Source organism: Podarcis filfolensis (assembly GCF_964270895.1).
Source record: "Podarcis filfolensis genome assembly, chromosome: 4".
NCBI lineage: Eukaryota > Metazoa > Chordata > Lepidosauria > Squamata > Lacertidae > Podarcis > Podarcis filfolensis.
The window spans coordinates 75,797,681-75,816,888 of NC_139607.1; the positions used below are offsets into that span (position 1 = coordinate 75,797,681).

The window sequence follows — 19,208 nt, forward strand, 5'->3', positions numbered from 1 at the left end:
GCCTTCAGTGTAATTCCAACCCTGAAATTATGCATTATTCTTGATGAGTATATGTCTTTGCATCACCCAAGCAGAAAGGAGGGCTAGGCCTTTTAAAATGGAGCAGCAAATCCAGAGGAACGCTCAGGCTAGGCTGCTGAGTAACGTTTTGTATTAAGCGCTTTAGAAAACCTGATGCTAGAATCTTCCCGAGACTGTGGCTGTACCACAAAGTGTTTCCATTTTTATTATTTATCATCACAGTTTGATCCCAACAGTGATCTTATATGAGGAATCTCATTTTATCCTTGCAGTAACCCTGTGAGGTAAAGATAGGCCCTGACAGACTTCCTGAACCTTTCTAGGGAATGTCATAGCCAAGAAGAGATTTACACATGGGATTCTCATATCAAAACAACAATAAACTACACTGACTCTCTCACTGCCAGTGGCATGGCTTTGAAAAATGTCTATTGATATCACTACTGTCATTTCTGAGAGACTCTTAATTCTGTTCATGCTTAGATGGGCCTGGGATTTTAAAAGTGACCACTGCCGGTTTTTTGTTTTAGGTAATTAGTAAAAATCACTCCCTTTCATTTGCATCAAACAGCAAGCCTGCCTGTTTATAAAATATTATTATTTTTGTATAAATGCCTATGTCCTGGTCTTATCTCCCACCAGCAGTAACAGCATTGCGGAGTCATGCTGATGTCACAGGTAACTTATTTAATCTGACCGAAAGAGATAACAATGTTTATTTAAAGCCTTGTTTAAAATGGGAAGCAGAGGTGGGGGAACCACAAGACAGCACTCCGAAATGTTAGTTTTAAGATCTGGTGATTGCCTGGCTATAAAGTTACATTAACTTAATCAGGAAACAGATAAGAAGTCTAACAGTAAAATGGCAGGCATGTGTTTTGGTGGGACTTGGGCTTCACTGAGGTGAGTGGAACACTCCCAGGTACCTGTGTCTAGTATTGCAGCCTAAGTCCCACCAGTCCCTCAAGTTCATACAGATAGATTTTTTACTCTCCTTTTTGCACCATTGGTTTGCTCTTTAGCTCTGCCCAGTTAATAGCACAGCACCTCCTTCTTCCATCACAACATTTTTTGAGTGTGAGTGAGATAAAGAAGTGAGGCTGACGGGTGGACTTCCTATCACCAAATTGTCCTGTCTGAAGTGTTAAGATGCGTGACTTAAATATCCACTAAAGAACTGCCTCCTCCCAAACCATCCTTCCCACTCCTGAAGGCAGGTGTGGAGAACCTTTGGCCCTCCAGATGTTGCCCTAGCTGGCATAGCCTATGTTCTGCCTCCTGGTCAGAACTGTTTTGAAAGAAAGGAATCAAGACAAGCTTTTAATTTGCTTGGTTAGGTTTTTAATAGCCTGAAGCTCAACTTGGTTTTTAATTGGTTCCAGTTGGCCTTTTGCTGCTGCTTAATTTGTTTTTTATGAAACATTGTTTTGCTTTCAAACGATATAATCTTCCCTGAGCGCTGTAATTTTTTCTTAAATCTTTTTCAACTGCAGAATGGAAGGATATGTGTTTTCTCAAACAGATAAATAAATGTGTGTGAAGGAATATTTCGGTGGAATGAAGACATGTTCGTGTTCCTACAGTGAGAGGAGTAGATTTATACAGGCAAACACAGAAATGCATATAGATTGCAGCTCCAGGAATTTAGAGTCTTGCTTTCAGGGATGGCACAATAATCTGTGTACTTGTCACACCAAGCTTTGACGGCTGCAATGCGTTATATGCATCTTAAAGCCCGTTCAAAAGCTTCAGCTGGTTTAAAATGCAGCCCCCCAAGTCCTGATGGGGCAGTTAGGTGGTTGTATCTTGTGACACTATTGTTGTACCAGCCACATTGGTTCCCACTCTGCTTCCATTCCCAATTTCATGGAATCATAGAGTTGGAAGGGACCACAAGGGCCATCCAGTCCAGCCCCCTGCAATGCAGGAATCTTTTGCCCAACATGGGGCTGAGACTCACAACCCTGAAATTAAGAGCCTCATGCTCTACCGATTTGAAGTGGTGGCTCATAACATTTTAAAGCCTTTAAACAGCTTGGGTCCAAGTTACTCAAAGAACCTACTGCACCTGTACCCCTCTTGCCTGCACATTAAAATCAACAGTGGAATACCTTCTCATTTGTCCACCTGTGAGATCAGTGAACCTGGTGGGCATGAGGAAGAAGCTTTCTCCATAGAGGCCATGTGGCTTTGAAGTCACTGCCAACTGACCTTTGTAACGCTTTTGGGCTTTAGGTCTTTGGAAATGTCTTTGGCCCACTTATTTAAACTGTTATATTGATGACTGGTGCCATTGGGGCAGGACTTTGGATCTGCAGTCCAGGGCCTGTTCAGCAGAATGAGCAGAAGGCCCCCTAAATTCATCAAGGCTGCCCTACCACATTTTGAATTACCATCTAAAGAGGGAGGCCACAATAATGCCATTTAGTCCAGAGTCTAAAATTATCTAAGTCTGCCTGCATGCTCCCTGTCAAGGGCATGTCACCAGTGTACGTCTACTATTCATACAGAGCAGTACAGAATTTTTATTCTTCTTCTCGATCAAGTGGTCATGTCATCATCAGAGTCTTTTTTTCTCCCAGCCCGCAGGCGTCTTCTTGCCCATTGTAAATTGGCAAGGCTGATAAAAGTACTAGTGCCTCCATAGGATCTTCCTCCAAAGGCCAGCTACTAAGAATGGCTTGCATTGAAATCAGAACAGCACCAAGAACACAAAGTGAAATTTTAAGAATGAAATGCTCCTTCAGCTTTACCGGTTCCTAAGAGAAATAGTATAGATTCCCTTTAGCTCTTTTTTAACTGTTGTGTCAACAAGTCATCAGAAATCTGTGCTAGTTATCACACAGTTGGAGGAGGGACTCCACCCCCCTTCTTGTCTGAGACCGAATGACCCACCTTTTGTCAGGGCAATGACTATGATCATGTGTTTTTCTTCCTTGATGGCCCCTCTCAGCCAATCTCCTGAGGAAGCTGGCTCGACTTATCTCTTAGGCCTTGCTAAATCCATTGGTCAAACCAACACATTTGCTAAATTCAGAAATTATGGGGAGAACCTAGCACCCAGGAATTTTAGGGGATCCTTGCCCTCTGCCAACCCATAACAATATTATAACTTCTGGGTGAAGTCCAGCAGGACCCAGATTAACACTAATATAACCTTGGAATTATCATTCCACCATAATAAGAACAGTGCCAATTTTTTACACATTTATTCTCTGTTGCATGTATTGCATCGTAATACTCAGGAGTAGATCTGGAGAGGAGAGGGAGAAGGAGAAGTTCTATTGTAGATATATAGAAAGATGCTGTCTTTATTTATTTTAGTGAACAAAAGCAGAAAAACAAAAAGACAAAATTGGTTCTGTTTCAAGGTGAGTTTTTAAAAAGAGAGATGAAAAAGGATCTGTATTATGTCTGACAGAACACTGTTCTTTTATTGCAGAATTGTTCGCTATTGGAAGACACATGCGATGAAATATCTCTAACACCACCTAGGATATGTGTGGACGAGCCTGATTTTGAAAGCAGCTTTCCCCCCAGTGCCGAAATTTGGGCCTCATTTTTTTTTTTAAAAAGGAAGAGCTACATATCTGGGGTCTCACTTTGCAATCATACGTATTATCTCCGATTCATATGCACTCCAGCACCTCAATCAGTTCTTTGTTCTCCTTCACCAGCCCGGCTGTGAAGAGACTGCTGGGCTGGAAGCAAGGAGATGAAGAGGAGAAGTGGGCGGAAAAGGCTGTTGACTCCTTGGTGAAGAAGCTAAAGAAGAAGAAGGGAGCCATGGAGGAACTGGAGAGGGCGCTCAGCTGCCCTGGGCAGCCCAGCAAGTGTGTGACAATCCCGCGGTCTTTGGATGGGCGGTTGCAAGTGTCTCATCGCAAAGGGCTGCCCCATGTCATCTACTGCAGAGTGTGGCGCTGGCCTGACCTGCAGTCTCACCATGAACTGAAAGCACTGGAATGTTGCGAGTTCCCGTTTGGCTCAAAGCAGAAAGAAGTGTGCATTAATCCTTACCATTATCGACGCGTGGAAACACCAGGTAAGCAAATCATCCCAATAAATTAAAAAATTACGTATGTTTCAACAGTAATACCATAAACATAAAAACAAAAACAACACATGGAGTGCTTATTATTGAATTGTCGGTTACAAAAAAGTAGCAGTAAGGTACATACATGATAAAGTTCATTGATTAATCTCCAGAGAGATACATGCGTTGTAACAACTGGGCTGACTTATGGATGTGACCATTGAACAAAGACCACTTGCCTAAAAATTTGTCTCTCTTCGCCTGTCCATTAACAGCTCTCCTGCGTTGGGTCAAGCGTTCTGAAATTGCTTTTCCCCATATGCGTGCCTACTGCGAAGGCAAAGTAACATTTCCCCCTGTTTCCCATTTGGCAGCTATCGCCATCCTGGCAGCAGCTAAGAGAAAAGAGACTAGGGTTGGAGATGGAAACATAGGGTTAAAGTTACTCTCAGGTAACAAAAGCGCTGATTTGGGATCCAAAATCAAATTATGATTATCAGAGAAATTACAGAGAAAACATTTTGGATAGTAGAGAGCATTGCACCCTCTCCAATCTAAAAATAAATTTTGATGCAAAGGCTACCGCTGCATTGTGTTTCATATTTTGTAAGAAATCTCATTATGAAATCATAAGAATAAGTGGAAAATATAGACTTCTTGATGAAGAAATAAAACTGAATCAGTTTTCTACGTGAGAAATCTACGTTGCTGTTTTTAACCAGGAACCAAGTTCTGCTGCTTCAGGATAGAAACAGCCTTGTTAAATCTTGTGATGAATCTGACTAAACATGGGTTGGAAGTAATCTTAAAGGCTACTTTGTGACAGTGGTAGCAATCAAACATCATGGTTTTTTAAAAGCCATCAGGTGAAATAAGCTGTGTCAGTATGAATTTTTTGGCTGCTGTGATTTGTTGTGATACAGTGTTTGTTTTTATTTCTGGGATTTATTCTTTTTAAGTGCGCGAGGCAAGTTCAGAGTCACTGATGAGAAGGCAAAATTTTATTTTTATTTAATGATTTGTTTCTTTGTTTTAAATACCCTGCCCTTCCTCCTGATTGGAGCCCAGGGCAGCTAACAACAGTCGTTTGCAACCTTGCAAATATACAGAATCATAAAACAATTGAAATTGAACAAATTCATGCCGATTCTAAAACATCCTGTAAAAATGTAATAATAGGAGAAGAGAAATACATGATTAATTTTCCAAAATAAAGGGGAGACTAGACGAGATGCTGGAGATCTGTGATCATATCTGCCATACGTTGCATTTTAAAAAAAATGTCAAGAATTGGGGATTGGACTGGGACCACTACACTGGGGAGGTGAGATTCAACCATTCTCTTCCGCTCTCTCAGTGTAAATCACACACCAAGTTATACTTGCGCTGTTAGAACAGTGCTGTGGTCATGTAATGAAATAATTTGCAACTCAGCTCATAATGTTCTGAGTAGTTACAGAGCTACCCTAAATTGGTCAGATGTGCCATGGCAAATTTGGATTGTGCTTCTGTTCTGCACTTAATGAAGCAGACAAATGATTGCTTTGCCTCAAGTGCAGCTTGGCACAGTGGAACTCAACTCACTTTGCTGCTGTGGTTTTGCAAACTCTTGTCTCCTCCTTCAAGTGCTGCCCTAAAGTCACAAATCAGGTGTGAAAAGAAGCCATTGTGGTAGCGGATTCCTGGAATGTAGGTGCCGTTAATTGCATTTCTTTCTCCAAGGTTTCTCTCTCGTGGTTCTTGCTCATATTTGTACTTGTCCAGGGTGCTGAAACTTCAGAAGGTGGTTTTTTTAAAAAGCTTCTTTCTTAAAGCCATACTAGATGCTATGCAAGGAATAATTCATCAGTCACCCAATACGTAGGTATCCACTGAAATGCACCCCTAGGGCATGGACTGGTTAACCCTTTGCTGGGGTACCCTGACACCGTTTACCCAATCTATGTCCTCCCAGCTGCTTTTTGCCTCGCTGGTACTGTGGAAGCTCATGGGAATTCACGACAGGATGTTGTAGGAGGAAGCACAGGAAAACCAACAAGAGACATTTCATTAACAGAGCCTAAGGTGGTGGTTGTTTTTTGTCCTGCAGTATTGTCACACCTGCACTCTGAAAGGATTGGAAAATCCTGTTGATGATTTGGAGAGGATTAGGCCCCAAATGAGCTCACCTTCTCTCACATTGCTAAGATAATTGGGCTTTACCATGTTGGCCGGCCTCACCTTCTGAAACCAGTACACAAGACTGGTTCAGGGATCAGCCTAACCTGAATGCTTCTGGTATTAGGCTCCTCTGCCAAGCAGTCAACAGCCTATGCTTTTGGTCTTCCTTGTTTTGCTAGTTCTTGCCCTTTCTTCTAAGAGGGCACTGGAGGAGCATAAGAGAGAAAGCATGGATTGTACCTGGTCTCTGAGACTATGGGCAGAGGCTATGTCCAAATCTGGAAAAGATGTGCATTTGAGTGTTACGAATCAATGAACGATGTGTATTTGTATATGGATCTTCAGCTACAGTCCTGGGAATTGGCCTCTGAAATGCTCAACCTGCTTTCCTGATTGCTTGCAGTTCTTGATTAGTCTCTACCAAAGTTATTTATGCACCTCATGTATCTGCTTTTTGGAATTTAACCTAAGTTCCTGTCTGGCAATATTTTTAAAAATTCAGATCTTCAACTAATATCTTTTTTAAAACATGATTAAAAAAACCCTAATTTTGTGTAATCTGATATGTCCTATAGGTTGCACAGGATAGTGGGGAGGGAAATGGAGGCATTTGTTTCACTGCATAATTCTGACCCACCTAGGATGTTAATGTTTTAACATCAAACATTAAAGGCATCCCAGTACAGGCCTGCCTTCAGTTGTGTTTGGAAAGTTGTATAGTTGTTTATCTGTTTGACATCTGTTCAACTCAGCAATAAAATTGTCCACTCTTGAGTAAATTATATTGTTTACTTCCGTTTGACTGTGGCATTGCTCCAATGGACTTTCCGCCAAAATAACAATAATTGCATCTGTTCTTATGGCAAGAAGATGTGTTTTTGTCCTTCAGCCAATCTCTTCCATTGGCTCACTTGCAGTGTAGTTCAGATATAGCCACGGAAAACCCCTTTCTTTCTTGCGTTTATGTATTTTGAGCTTAAGATTATTCAATAAGATTCAAGTGGGGTGTGTGCACAGGAAGCCCTTAACTGAGTCAGGCCATTGGTCCATTTGACTTAGCATTGCCTACCCTGATTGGCAGAGGCACACCAGGGTCTGAGACAGGGGACACTTACCAGTTCTTAACTGAACCTGGGACCTTACGCAAGTGGTTGTGATTTCTCTCTTTTAAATAAATATTTTTTACAAATTTATGTTTTGCTGCAATCTGTGGCAGTAGCAACAGAGCTCTTCTAGGTGTCCATTGCCCCCCCCAAAAAAACCATCCCCACTAAATGCCCCAAAATGACATTTCATCATAGCATAGCATCATGCCAAGGAGCCATGTGACTGCCACATTCCCCCACGGAAGGACACAACAATGTTCCTCTTTCCTCCCAACCCCATTCCCTTTCATGTTGTGTATTTTAGATTGTAATCCTGAGGGCAGGGACTGCCTTACCACTGATATATGTAAGTTGGGTGTTGCTGTTTACTTTAGCAACTTGGGTGTTGCTGAAGAGCAGGGGGGAAATGAATATTGTGTCCTATAATTATTTCAAACCTCCTTGCTAATACTGTTGCCATCACCTGGTAATCATAAATTTAATAATGATATTGGTTGATATGATGATTCATTCCTTGGATCCTTTCCTGGCTTGCCTAGTATTGTTCTCCTTCCTGGTCAATTGCAACTTCAGGGTCAGGTTGTGAATTAGATTGGGGAAAATAATTCGGGGAGGGAGACTTGAAAACACTTCTTCTAAGTCCCATACCCTTTTCTTAGTCAAATTAGCACTCCCTCTTCCCCATGGGTGTGTTTAGTTGGGTGGGGGGAAATGTTGGGAGAGATCAGTCATAGATCTCCTGCCAGCGTTTCTCTAGACCCATGAGTCAACAAATCTTCTGTTCTCATGTATTTTTTATTACATCTGTTAATGGAGTTAACAATATGTCGGAAAGAAAGCATTATCATATTCTGGGGGTAATTCCATCTGGCCCTTGAGATTTATTGCCCTATAAAGGTATAATAGTTTCTCTGACTTCTGTAATACTTGACCTTTCAAATTTCTGTCAACTTTTGGTAAATGTGGAATGGGTGGGTTTTTATTTTAAAGACCCTCTCCATTTGTGGTGGTGGGAAGGTATCTTTTTCATGTATAATGGTAAAATTCTCCAAATATATGTGTGATTTCCCTAATCACTACCCTTATATTATTATTGTCATACAGTGGTCTTTGTTTCTGATGGGATAGATCCAGTAGAGTTTTCTCTTGTGGTTTCTTTTTTTGCTAGTGTGGAAGCCAGATATTTCCCAGCCAGCCTCATTTCCCATTTTATACGTAGCATGTTTTTGCACATTTTCTATATTTGTTGACCTGAAGTTTAGAATATTAATCGCTTTGCATTCATGATTTTACTTTTATCAGTTCGTAGGACTTGGGAAACAGTAATTTACATTTTCTGAACAATTATATTAATTGGATACTTACAATAAATACGTTTTGTAATTTGAGATTTTGTACCCTATAAATTTTGTCTTTAAAATATGTATGCCAAGGTGATTCAGAGACTGCACTGAAGCCTTGCTACTTGCACCACTGAAAATTCTGCGTAGTGCTTTCTTTCTTTCTTTCTTTCTTTCTTTCTTTCTTTCTTTCTTTCTTCCCCCACCACCTGTGGTTTCTGAGATTTCAGTGTCTTTCACCCACCAATTTTCAGAACTTTGCAGCCTTAAGGACAAGGAATTTTCGCAGGTCTCTACTTGTGAAATTCCTAATATGCACTCACAGGTTATTTAATTTGAATTTGCATGTCCCCCCCCCCTTCCAGGAATTGCGTACGTTCTTGCATGGAAGTTTGGTAACGTGACTGACATGCCAGATCATGGGAGAGGCATCACATGTAACTAGGGAGAGGTCACAGTTCAGTGGTGTGGTGTGTGCTTTGCTGCAGGAGATCTCAGATTCAATCCCTGGCGTCTCTTAAGTGAAAGGTTCAGGAGATTCTGGAGAGCTGCTTCCAGACTAATTGGGCAAGAGAAGCAAACGTGGAAACTGCCTGACACCAGTTCAAACTGTGCCCCTAACTGCTTTTAATGGTGCACATGTTTTCCCTCTTGTTCTAGTGTTGCCTCCAGTTCTGGTTCCAAGACATAGTGAGTTCAACCCTCACCTCAGCCTCCTTGCCAAATTCCGGAACGCATCTCTTCACAGTGAGCCACTGATGCCTCATAACGCGACCTACCCCGATTCTTTCCAGCATCCTCCATGCCCCCCTCTCCCGGCGTCCCCCCACATGTTCTCACAGTCCCCTAGCAGCATGAGCTACCCTGACTCCCCCGGAAGTTCCTCTACACCAGGAAGTCCTTATCAACTTACAGGTAAAAAAATAAATAAGCGGCAGTCTACCTGAACACGTTTCCAGTGCTGATGAATGGGTCTATAGTGTCTTCTCTTTTGGAGACAAGAGGGATGCGGGTGGCGCTATGGTCTAAACCACTGAGCCTCTTGGGCTTGCCAATCTGAAGTTCGGTGGTTCGAATCCCCGCAATGGAGTGAACTCCCGTTGCTCTGTCCCAGCTCCTGCCAACCTAGCAGTTCGAAAGCACGCCAGTACAAGTAGATAAATAGGTACCGCTGCGGCGGGAAGGTAAACGGCGTTTCCGTGCGCTCTGGTTTCCGTTGCGCCAGAAGTGGTTTAGTCATGCTGGCCACATGACCCAGAAAGCTGCCTGTGGATAAACACCGGCTCCCTCGGCCTGGAAAGTAGATGAGCACTGCAACCCCATAGTCCCCTTTGACTGGACTTAATTGTCCAGGGGTCCTTTACCTTTTACCTTTTTGGGGACATGGAATATCAACTTTTGTGTGGTATTTGGTTCATATGAAAGCATACAGTCCGTACAATTTTGGTGTTGGCAGTTGTATTGCTTTCATCATTTCATGTGATGTGCACTGTCGAAATGTTTACAAGGGAATCTTGGGCCCTGTGTCTGATCCTTCATCTGAAACAAAAACCCTTGAAAATCCATCTTAATTTGGATGAGACACGGATTCAGTTTAAGTCAGAAGCTTTTGGTCCTTCTCCAGTGAACGTAAACTAGTCAGTTAATGAAATGGCAGGCCCAGTAGCTTTCTCCTTTTCTATCCCCCCTCTCTAGTCGAAACGCCACCTCCGCCTTACAACATGAGAGAAACGCCAGGAAACCACCATGGACGCTCTATACATGCAACCGCAGAGAATCAGTTAGTCCTGTCATTGCCCAATGGAGGTAAATCTGCCGATGGAGAACCTGAAAGTATGTAAATACTTGTATCGTTTTCTAGGGGGAAGTGACTTGAGCTATGCCTGATTTATAGGCCTCTGACAGCAGGGGGGAAAAAATCAAATCCTTAACCTGGATTAAAAGGGATGCTTAATGAAATTTCTCCCAGTGCTGAACCACTAGAATACAGTATTATTGGAACGGTTCTAATTGATGTGGCTGGAATATTGGTAAACTAGCTAGTTGTTTGAAGGCTACCTCTGAGCTGAGAAAACAGCCATTAGTCTGATAAATGAAAGCCCAAGGAAGCAGAAACATTCTAGTCCACATTCAGGTCGTGCTTTCTATGTATGTGACAACCAGTGATCCCACCAACTCCAGGGCTGCATGAGGCACTTCTTTAAAGCATTTTTTTTATTAAAAAAAAATCTCCACAGACTAAGGCAGATTAGACCACTATTCCATTGGTTAGTATCTGATAGGCCTGTTGGCCTATCCAAAGAGCCCTTATAGGCATGCTGCTGTTGAGACATCCCATATTATCCAAATCTGTTTGCCATGCAGCAGCATGAGGCAAACATAATCCGAAATCCCACTTCAGCAGGTAAGGAAGTGAAGCCGTGCAGCATCCTTTGGCGGTGAATTTTCCAGGATATCTCCCACATAACTTTTCTTTGACTTAAACCTACTGCCTATCAGTTTTATTGCAAAAGCTGTGAGAGCTTACATTTTGAGAGAGCAAAGAATAACTCCACTACCCGCTGCTTTCCAAATCAATGTGTGTACCACCTCCTGCCCTGTAAGCTAAAACACTTTGCTTTTCATGTTCCTGATTACAGCTGTGGTTTTGTAAGCTAAATCCACTTTTTATTTTTTGATAAAGTGAAGGTTAATTAATGCATTTGTCCTTTTCTGAACTTACCATCTCTAACATTGTTTTTGAGATAAGACTATCGGAACTGCTTACAATATTTGATATATTGAAGTTTGAAGGCACCTGTTACTGTCTCGAGTTGCAGTGGTGAGTAAGGTTGCAGTCATCCTTCCTCAACACATAGGAGACAGGAGGTGCCAAAGTACACCTCGCTTTTTCATTTATCACCATATTATCACATCTGAAAAGAGGACGTGCTAATGGTCCAGTTCTCCTTGGAACATCACACTTACAATGTGTAGCGGAAAGCAAATGCGCTGGTACGTCTGCCGTAAATCTTGCCTTGTAATGTACAAAGCCACTCTAATGTTTTCTGTTCTAGCCTCTGTTCCTTTTCCAAAGGCTACTCAAGTCGTGTTTGCCCTTTCCATTCCACAGCTCAGCAAGTGGATATTTTCAGGGTACTTTGTGATCCCTTAGACCCCTTTCCTGAGTTGCTATAATTCAAATCAGAACAGAATTATTCCACCTGCTTCAGGACATGAGTTACTCCTTGTTTTTGCCATGTGGTAGGGGTGATAGTGACTTGCAGCCTTCAACTTGAGGCTGGTGGATTTGATGAATTGTCAGGCACTCTTTAGCAGTGTCAGAAGTGCACCGTACTTAATGGTGGGGCTGTCACCAATCAGAAAATAAAAGCAATATATTGCATTTTATGAGCACAGAAGGATCAGATCCACTTCAGGACAAATTTGCTGAATACACATCATGCCAAGTTAATCAGGGTAGAATCAGATGACATGGTGGGGGCATAAAAGCTCACCTCAAGGTGCCCAAACACTATCAAAAACTTTCCTCATAGCTCAGTTGCTCCACCCCCTTGATCAGTATCCCTTTTGTCATTTACTGCAGCCAGAACCAGTACCTTCCAGCTGTCTGAATATACACTTAACAGTATTTTGGAACGATGTAGCTGGAAGATTAGGAAGAAAAAGAACTGACCACGGAGGCAACTCCTGACAGCATATGTGACTAGACATATTGTTGTGAGGGAAGAGATGGCCCTGCCTCTTTTCTTCATTCTTGACTTTCCTTCCAGACTTCCGGCCCGTTTGCTATGAGGAGCCGCAGCACTGGTGTTCGGTGGCGTACTATGAACTCAACAACCGAGTCGGAGAGACTTTCCAGGCCTCTTCGCGAAGCATACTGATAGATGGCTTTACAGATCCGTCAAACAATAAGAACAGGTTCTGCCTTGGGCTGCTGTCTAACGTGAACAGGAATTCCACTATAGAAAACACCAGGAGGCACATAGGAAAGGGTGAGAGCAAGCCCCTTATTGCAGTGGTAGCAAATAATGTTTAGGACCGCAGGCAGCTCCCCATTTACGCTGGGGTTGCGTTCCAAGGCACCCAAAGGTTGGGCTGTGCACTTGGATACGGGTCCTACACAAGGAGGTATGAAGAGCAGGCCACTCGGGAGCCCTTTGTTTGCTTTCCAAAGAGTGAGAAGCCTGCAGCAAGTAGGCTCCTTCAAAACATTGGTGAGGAATGTCTGCCAAACTCCTTCTCCAAGCACAGATTTTTAGAATGGACTGTATTTTAAGACTATAATGTCTCTCTCTCATAGAAAAGTGTCTTTTTTGTATTCTGTATATCACATAATGCACTGTTAAGCAAACAGTATACCATTTTGAATTGACAAATTTAATTGGTGAAGGAGACTACATCAGGGTCTACTGCAGGCAGACTATGCCCCCCCACCTCCAATTTTACATGTACCCAGTCAGATGGGTGGGGTATACGAAAATAATAATAATAGTAATAGTGTTCCATCTTTTGTCTTACTACTTACAAAACTGTAAACTGCCTTACGTGCCTTGGCAGAAAGGCGGTACATAAATGCAGTGAATGAATAAATAAATTTGCTTTTATCTATGTTGAAATCTTTCTGTTTTCTCTCCTCTCCCCCACCCCACCCCTTTTCAGGTGTCCACCTGTATTACGTGGGGGGAGAGGTGTACGCAGAGTGCGTGAGCGACAGCAGCATCTTTGTACAGAGCCGCAACTGCAACTACCAGCACGGCTTCCACCCTGCCACCGTCTGCAAGATTCCCAGCGGCTGCAGCCTGAAGATTTTCAACAACCAACTTTTTGCCCAGTTGCTGGCCCAGTCCGTGAACCACGGCTTCGAGGTGGTGTATGAGCTGACCAAGATGTGCACCATCCGAATGAGCTTTGTCAAAGTAAGGACTCCTTCCTGTCTTCTCTACCCCCAACCTTACGGGTGTGAGCTGCCAATGTGGCGCAATTAATTGTCAGCGGAGCTTTTTCCGAACAGCAGCCACCAAAGCAAGTTCTGCAATTCACAGACACGGGGGAGCAGGTGTTGCTTGCGTGAGGTGCTGCATGTTAGTTCCTTTCTACCCAACCGTCACGTAGGATTCAAGTCAGAGCGATGGGAAATTGCCACATGCCTCTGTAATTTGTCAAGGTGGCCCCTCCTATTCCTGGCCATAGTTATTGGAAGGCAGGCAAGGAAACGTGGGTGGCTTTTGTTCACCCACGTAATAGCCACATCTGCACACTCGTCTGTTGCAATCTTCTGGTCTAATTATACACAAGGACATCTAGTTATTCAGTCTGCTTATTTGGGTGAACAGCCTGTACTAATCGGATACTCCTGATATTTACCTAGAATCCTTTGAAAGGCTTCTAGTATCTTAATCATATAAGCTGGTGGCACACCAGGTTTGTATATAAAGGGGCCCAGTGAAGCAAAACCAGTGCGTTTTGTGACTTGGGCATTTTTGTTGTTGTTGTTTAGTCGTTTAGTCGTGTCCGACTCTTTGTGACCCCATGGACCAGAGCACGCCAGGCACTCCTGTCTTCCACTGCCTCCTGCAGCTTGGTGAAACTCATGTTCGTAGCTTCGAGAACACTGTCCAACCATCTCGTCCTCTGTCGTCCCCTTCTCCTTCTACCCTCCATCTTTCCCAACATCAGGGTCTTTTCCAGAGAGTCTTCTCTTCTCATGAGGTGGTCAAAGTATTGGAGCCACAGCTTCAGGATCTGTCCTTCCAGTGAGCACTCAGGGCTGATTTCCTTCAGAATGGATAGGTTTGATCTTCTTGCAGTCCATGGGACTCTCAAGAGTCTCCTCCAGCACCATAATTCAAAAGCATCAATTCTTTGGCGATCAACCTTCTTTATGGTCCAGCTCTCACTTCCATACATCACTACTGGGAAAACCATAGGTTTAACAATACGGACCTTTGTCGGCAAGGTGATGTCGCTGCTTTTTAAGATGCTGTCTAGGTTTGTCATTGCTTTTCTCCCAAAAAGCAGGCATCTTTTAATTTCATGACTGCTATCACCATCTGAAGTGATCATGGAACGCAAGAAAGTAAAATCTCTTACTGCCTCCATTTCTTCCCCTTCTATTAGCCAGGAGGTGATGGGACCAGTGGCCATGATCTTCATTTTTTTGATGTTGAGCTTAGTCACCTTTAATATACTTGTCAGTGTTTTTAAACTACCAGCAGAGGGGGTTAAAGAACCACTTAATGAACCAAGAATCTGATGGGCGCCAGGTTGTGTCAGACACCGTTTCATTCATATAAAGTCAGAGATGAGCATTATGCAGCATAACAGATGGCCTCTTTCTCTCTCTCTCTCTCTCTCTACAAAGTCTGATTTCTTCCTTCTGCCACCTCTGTATCCTATTACGGCTTGTGATTGACATGTTGCAACTTAGTAAAAAATAGAAGAGCCTTAAAACAAAGATTTTGGGTGATTTACATAGGAGTGATTACCTGGCATTAATGTACACAATTAAAACTATAAATATGTTCAAGGTTTGCGCCTTACACCAAAACAAGGTAAGAGAAAATATTCACTTAAGTGGGTCACAAATCTTATCTCTCTTCCTCTGATAATATATGCCTTATGAATGAAAATTTCTGCTTTTGTGATGGGTGATGATTTGTCACTGAGTGATGGTTTGCCTGTGTGAAACAGCTACTCACAATCTTATCGTCTCGAAGCACAGTGCTGCTCAGTGAATGCAGTTCATATGTTCATTTGTGAGTCATTCAGGTGTGAATTGGGCCTCTGTAAGTTCAGAAACCGTCCTCAAAGCAAGTGCATTTGAGCTACAGATCTTTAGCATCCTAGATAATGACCTAAGAGAGTTTAAAATCTTTTCAAAATTGAGACAATGCAGTGGAGATTTTTGCTTTACTGCAGATTTGTCTGTGATCAGTTTCCTTGAATGAACGAATTTATCTTGCTGTGATTAATTTTAGACTTTGTTGTTCAGCCATTGGCCATCACAGCCTTCTATTGCTACAATTTGATCTGCCTTGACGGAAAGAAGAATAAGATGGCAAATACAATGTGAGTGTTTGGTGTTTTTTAAAAATCCTTTGGCATTTGTTCCTCTGTTTTGTAGGGCTGGGGAGCGGAGTATCATCGGCAGGACGTCACGAGTACTCCGTGCTGGATCGAGATCCACCTGCATGGACCATTGCAATGGCTAGATAAGGTGCTGACGCAGATGGGTTCACCTCATAACCCAATCTCCTCCGTTTCTTAAGAATCCTCTACCAACCACCTATGGGATGCAGAACTTTCTCACCTTGCAGCCAACCTAAATTTCTGTATGTAGCTGTAAATATATGAAGGTTTATGTATATAGTATATTGTTGGTGGATTTTTGTCATGCTATGTTCAGTGTTTTTTCAGTTCATAAGATGGTTGTATGATCCGTTGTGTTGCTGCCTGCTGACAAAGGTATTGATGTTTGGGTTTAGCAGGCCAGTTTGTGGTTAATGGAATAAGACCAGTGTTATTTGTATTCTTAATTAATAAATAAATAAATAAATAAATAAATAAATAAATAAAATTATGCACTAAGCAAAGTTAAATTCTACAGGCCCATATGGATTTTGCGAATCAAGCAAAGTTGGCTCGTAAAAGCCTTGCTAGAATAGATGAAGCTCCATCTAGTCGACTTTCTGCAATAGCCTCTGGAAGCTCAGGAGTGGACAGCTTTGAATACCCTCTGTTTTGCCCCTGGCAGGCAGTACGCAACACGAAATCTGATCGCAGAGGTTCCGTTTATTTATCACAAATAAATAGCATTTGCAGGCCTGCCCTCCATTAAATGGCCTATTTGTCATTATTTGGGGTCATTTATTGCACCTTTGTCAGTCATGGGAAGGGAGCAAAACTATGCTTGGCAAGGAAACCCCACCCGCCGATCTCATAGAAGTTGTGCCGATTCTTCACACAAACCCGAGTTTTCAACCATGCTGTGCCCACGTCATTTCAAGCCTCAAGTTTTAAAATTTGCTTTTCAAAAGGAGGATGGCCAGTGCTGGAACTATGTGTTATACTAAACAGATGGCTGGTGCTCACACATTTAATTCTCACCTCCATGCCGGGGTTTGTTTGTTTGTTTGTTTGTTTTTTTCATGTGATGTATTATGTCTGTTTAGTTAAGAAGACAGTAGTGTGACCAGTAATGTCCCTAGAACAATTGTCCCAATATGCTCGGCCCAAGGCATTTTCCCATGCTGCCCCACATCATCCAAGACACATGCAGCCGCTGCTGAATACAGCCAGTGTTTTTAGTTCTTCCCCCTGCAGTGTTGTCTAGGACAAAGTTCCTGTGTTGTGGCATCAAGAAATTGTGCAACTCCTCCTTCACACCCTCTTTGTTTATGTGTGTGGTGTGGGACCTGCACCATCATGATACCAGGACATGAGTACTCAGTACTGGGTGTTAATGGGTTTATACATTTTCTTTAATGCCCTAAATCAGTGGTTCTCAACCTGTGGGTCCCCAGATGTTGCTGGACTACAACTCCCATCATACCTGAGCTCTGGCCTTGCTAGCTAGGGGTGATGGGAGTTGTAGTTCAACAACATCTGGGGACCTACAGGTTGAGAAAGGCTGCCCTAAATGTTTTTGGCAACTGCTTCTTGCTTACTGTAATATGTAGCTCCTTCCTTGAATTCTCTAGTTAACTTTTTTCACATAAAATGTCCAATTCTGCATTTTTGTGTATGTGAAAGGGAGAATTAACATAATAGTGAAATGCAAAAGATTTAAAAGGCTGTAATTGAGGGGTGGGCAGAAAGTAGATTAGGATCTGCTAATAGATCATGGGGCGATAGGCAGTAGATCAACAAGGGACATGGAGAAAGCTAACAAGGAGTAGACTTTTATGGGAAAGGACTGCAAGCTCAGGTCATTTCTGGTACCTAAAACAAATTCCTGGGCTCAAAATGTGTTCAGACAGGAACTCTTGTGTTTTTTGCACCTGGCTCTGACTAGTAGATCATGGGGTTTTAGAAAAAAAGTAGCTCCGGCAACCCTGAAGTGTGGTTATCCCCTACTCTATATTCAGTTGTCACAGTCTATTATTATTATTTTGCATTTCATTGCCAGTTAGCTCCATCTTTCTGAATTGGACAGATTATTGCTCTTGCTACAAATGTGCATCTCTGCTGCTTATTGGGATTTTGAGTGAATAGGAGAAACGAAACGGGATATCAAAATGTACACAAGTAGAAAAATAGATATGGACAACATTTAATGGTGTCATATGAGTGCACCTCATTGAAGTAGCATCTTCAGACAGGATTAGTTATACCTAGCATTGCTAGTCTCTACCTCAAAAAAAGTTTGCCTATATAAAGTTGTTTCAAAAATGGCAGGATGCATATTGCTTTAAAAGATAGAAACTTCATCGTTTCCTGTGTTTGATGCAAACATGGAAGATTCTTTCTCTCACCAAACAGTATCTAGGTTACTTGTTTCACAGTCTAATTAGTGCAGGTTTGTTTTGGGTTTTTTTTGTATCTTCTTACACTTGCTGCGCTAAGAATGAAATGAGTGTTCTTTTTGCACCTTCCAGAAGCTGTGTAGCACATGACAGCAGTGGTAATTAGGAGCGCAGACTCTGAAATATCACTGAACTGCCAGCATCCTTAATTTCCAATGTTTCTAATAATGGACAGTTAATGGCTATTAAATCATCCTTAGCTTCTAAATCAGAGGCTCTGTTCAGCCACAAAGAGCACAAGTAACTGAACCCAGCACATAGAAATAAGCTAATTACTGCCACAGTGGGGGGGACAGGGGACAGGGACCAGACCATTTCCTTCAATATTCAGTTCCGGCTCTTCATATAGAAATGGCTCCTTTAAATAGTACTTTTTGTACCAAGTTATCAACCAGTATAAAATTTGTAGCCTTTCAATGTTCTCATATATATGCCATCTGTTGAGATGTGCTGCCTGAAAGATTTAAAATCCATTTACTAGAAAAGCTATTTATCGATGGCCAGTTTAAGGAAAAGACATGTTTTGAGGCAGTTATGTGTGTCAACAATTCCAAACACATCAAAGCCTCTTGTGGAAAATCTTTTATCATTGTGGAGCTATGAGTGTCATTATTTTTTTTTAATGTATCCTAGTGTTCAGGCCTGCCATTTTCCTATTAAGAAATTACGTGCAAAATAATTCTCACAGGAAGGTAGTGAATGAAGTGCTGCTAGTATTTTACTGGTGTTCATTGAATATTCCTAGTGAATATAAGGCGGCCTAATAGGCCTTTTATTCTCAGGTTTTAAGTTGCCTGCATGGCTCAGTGAACTAGCTTTGCTGGAGTAAAAAACTAAACTTGTCATGCATAAATGATGCAGGTAAAATGTTAATGATATCGCAGGATAATGTTGGTTGGATCATGTGGTAGTGAAGCATAAACATTGTTTTATGAGTAATAAAGCAGAGGGCTTTTTTTTCTTTTTTGCATTTGAAAAGTGCTTACCTGCAGCCACCAGTAACCACAGCTAGCCACAC

General features: G+C 42.2%; 1 protein-coding gene across 4 annotated transcripts in view; it reads left to right on the top strand.

Moving 5' to 3' along the window:
- Nucleotides 1-16,504, top strand: part of SMAD9 (SMAD family member 9) — a 29,031-nt gene extending 12,527 nt beyond the window's left edge. For 2 of the 4 annotated variants that reach the window (XM_083609204.1, XM_083609205.1), the window contains exons 2-7: nt 3,464-4,066; nt 9,324-9,578; nt 10,359-10,469; nt 12,437-12,658; nt 13,326-13,582; nt 15,790-16,504. In XM_083609204.1, the coding sequence (XP_083465330.1) occupies nt 3,655-4,066; nt 9,324-9,578; nt 10,359-10,469; nt 12,437-12,658; nt 13,326-13,582; nt 15,790-15,933 (1,401 nt within the window). In that variant the 5' untranslated portion in view covers nt 3,464-3,654 and the 3' untranslated portion in view covers nt 15,934-16,504. Of the gene's footprint in view, nt 1-3,463; nt 4,067-9,323; nt 9,579-10,358; nt 10,497-12,436; nt 12,659-13,325; nt 13,583-15,789 lie in introns of all 4 variants that reach the window. The other 2 variants (XM_083609202.1, XM_083609203.1) reach the window with 1 other exon arrangement.
- Nucleotides 16,505-19,208: the final 2,704 nt, after the last annotated feature.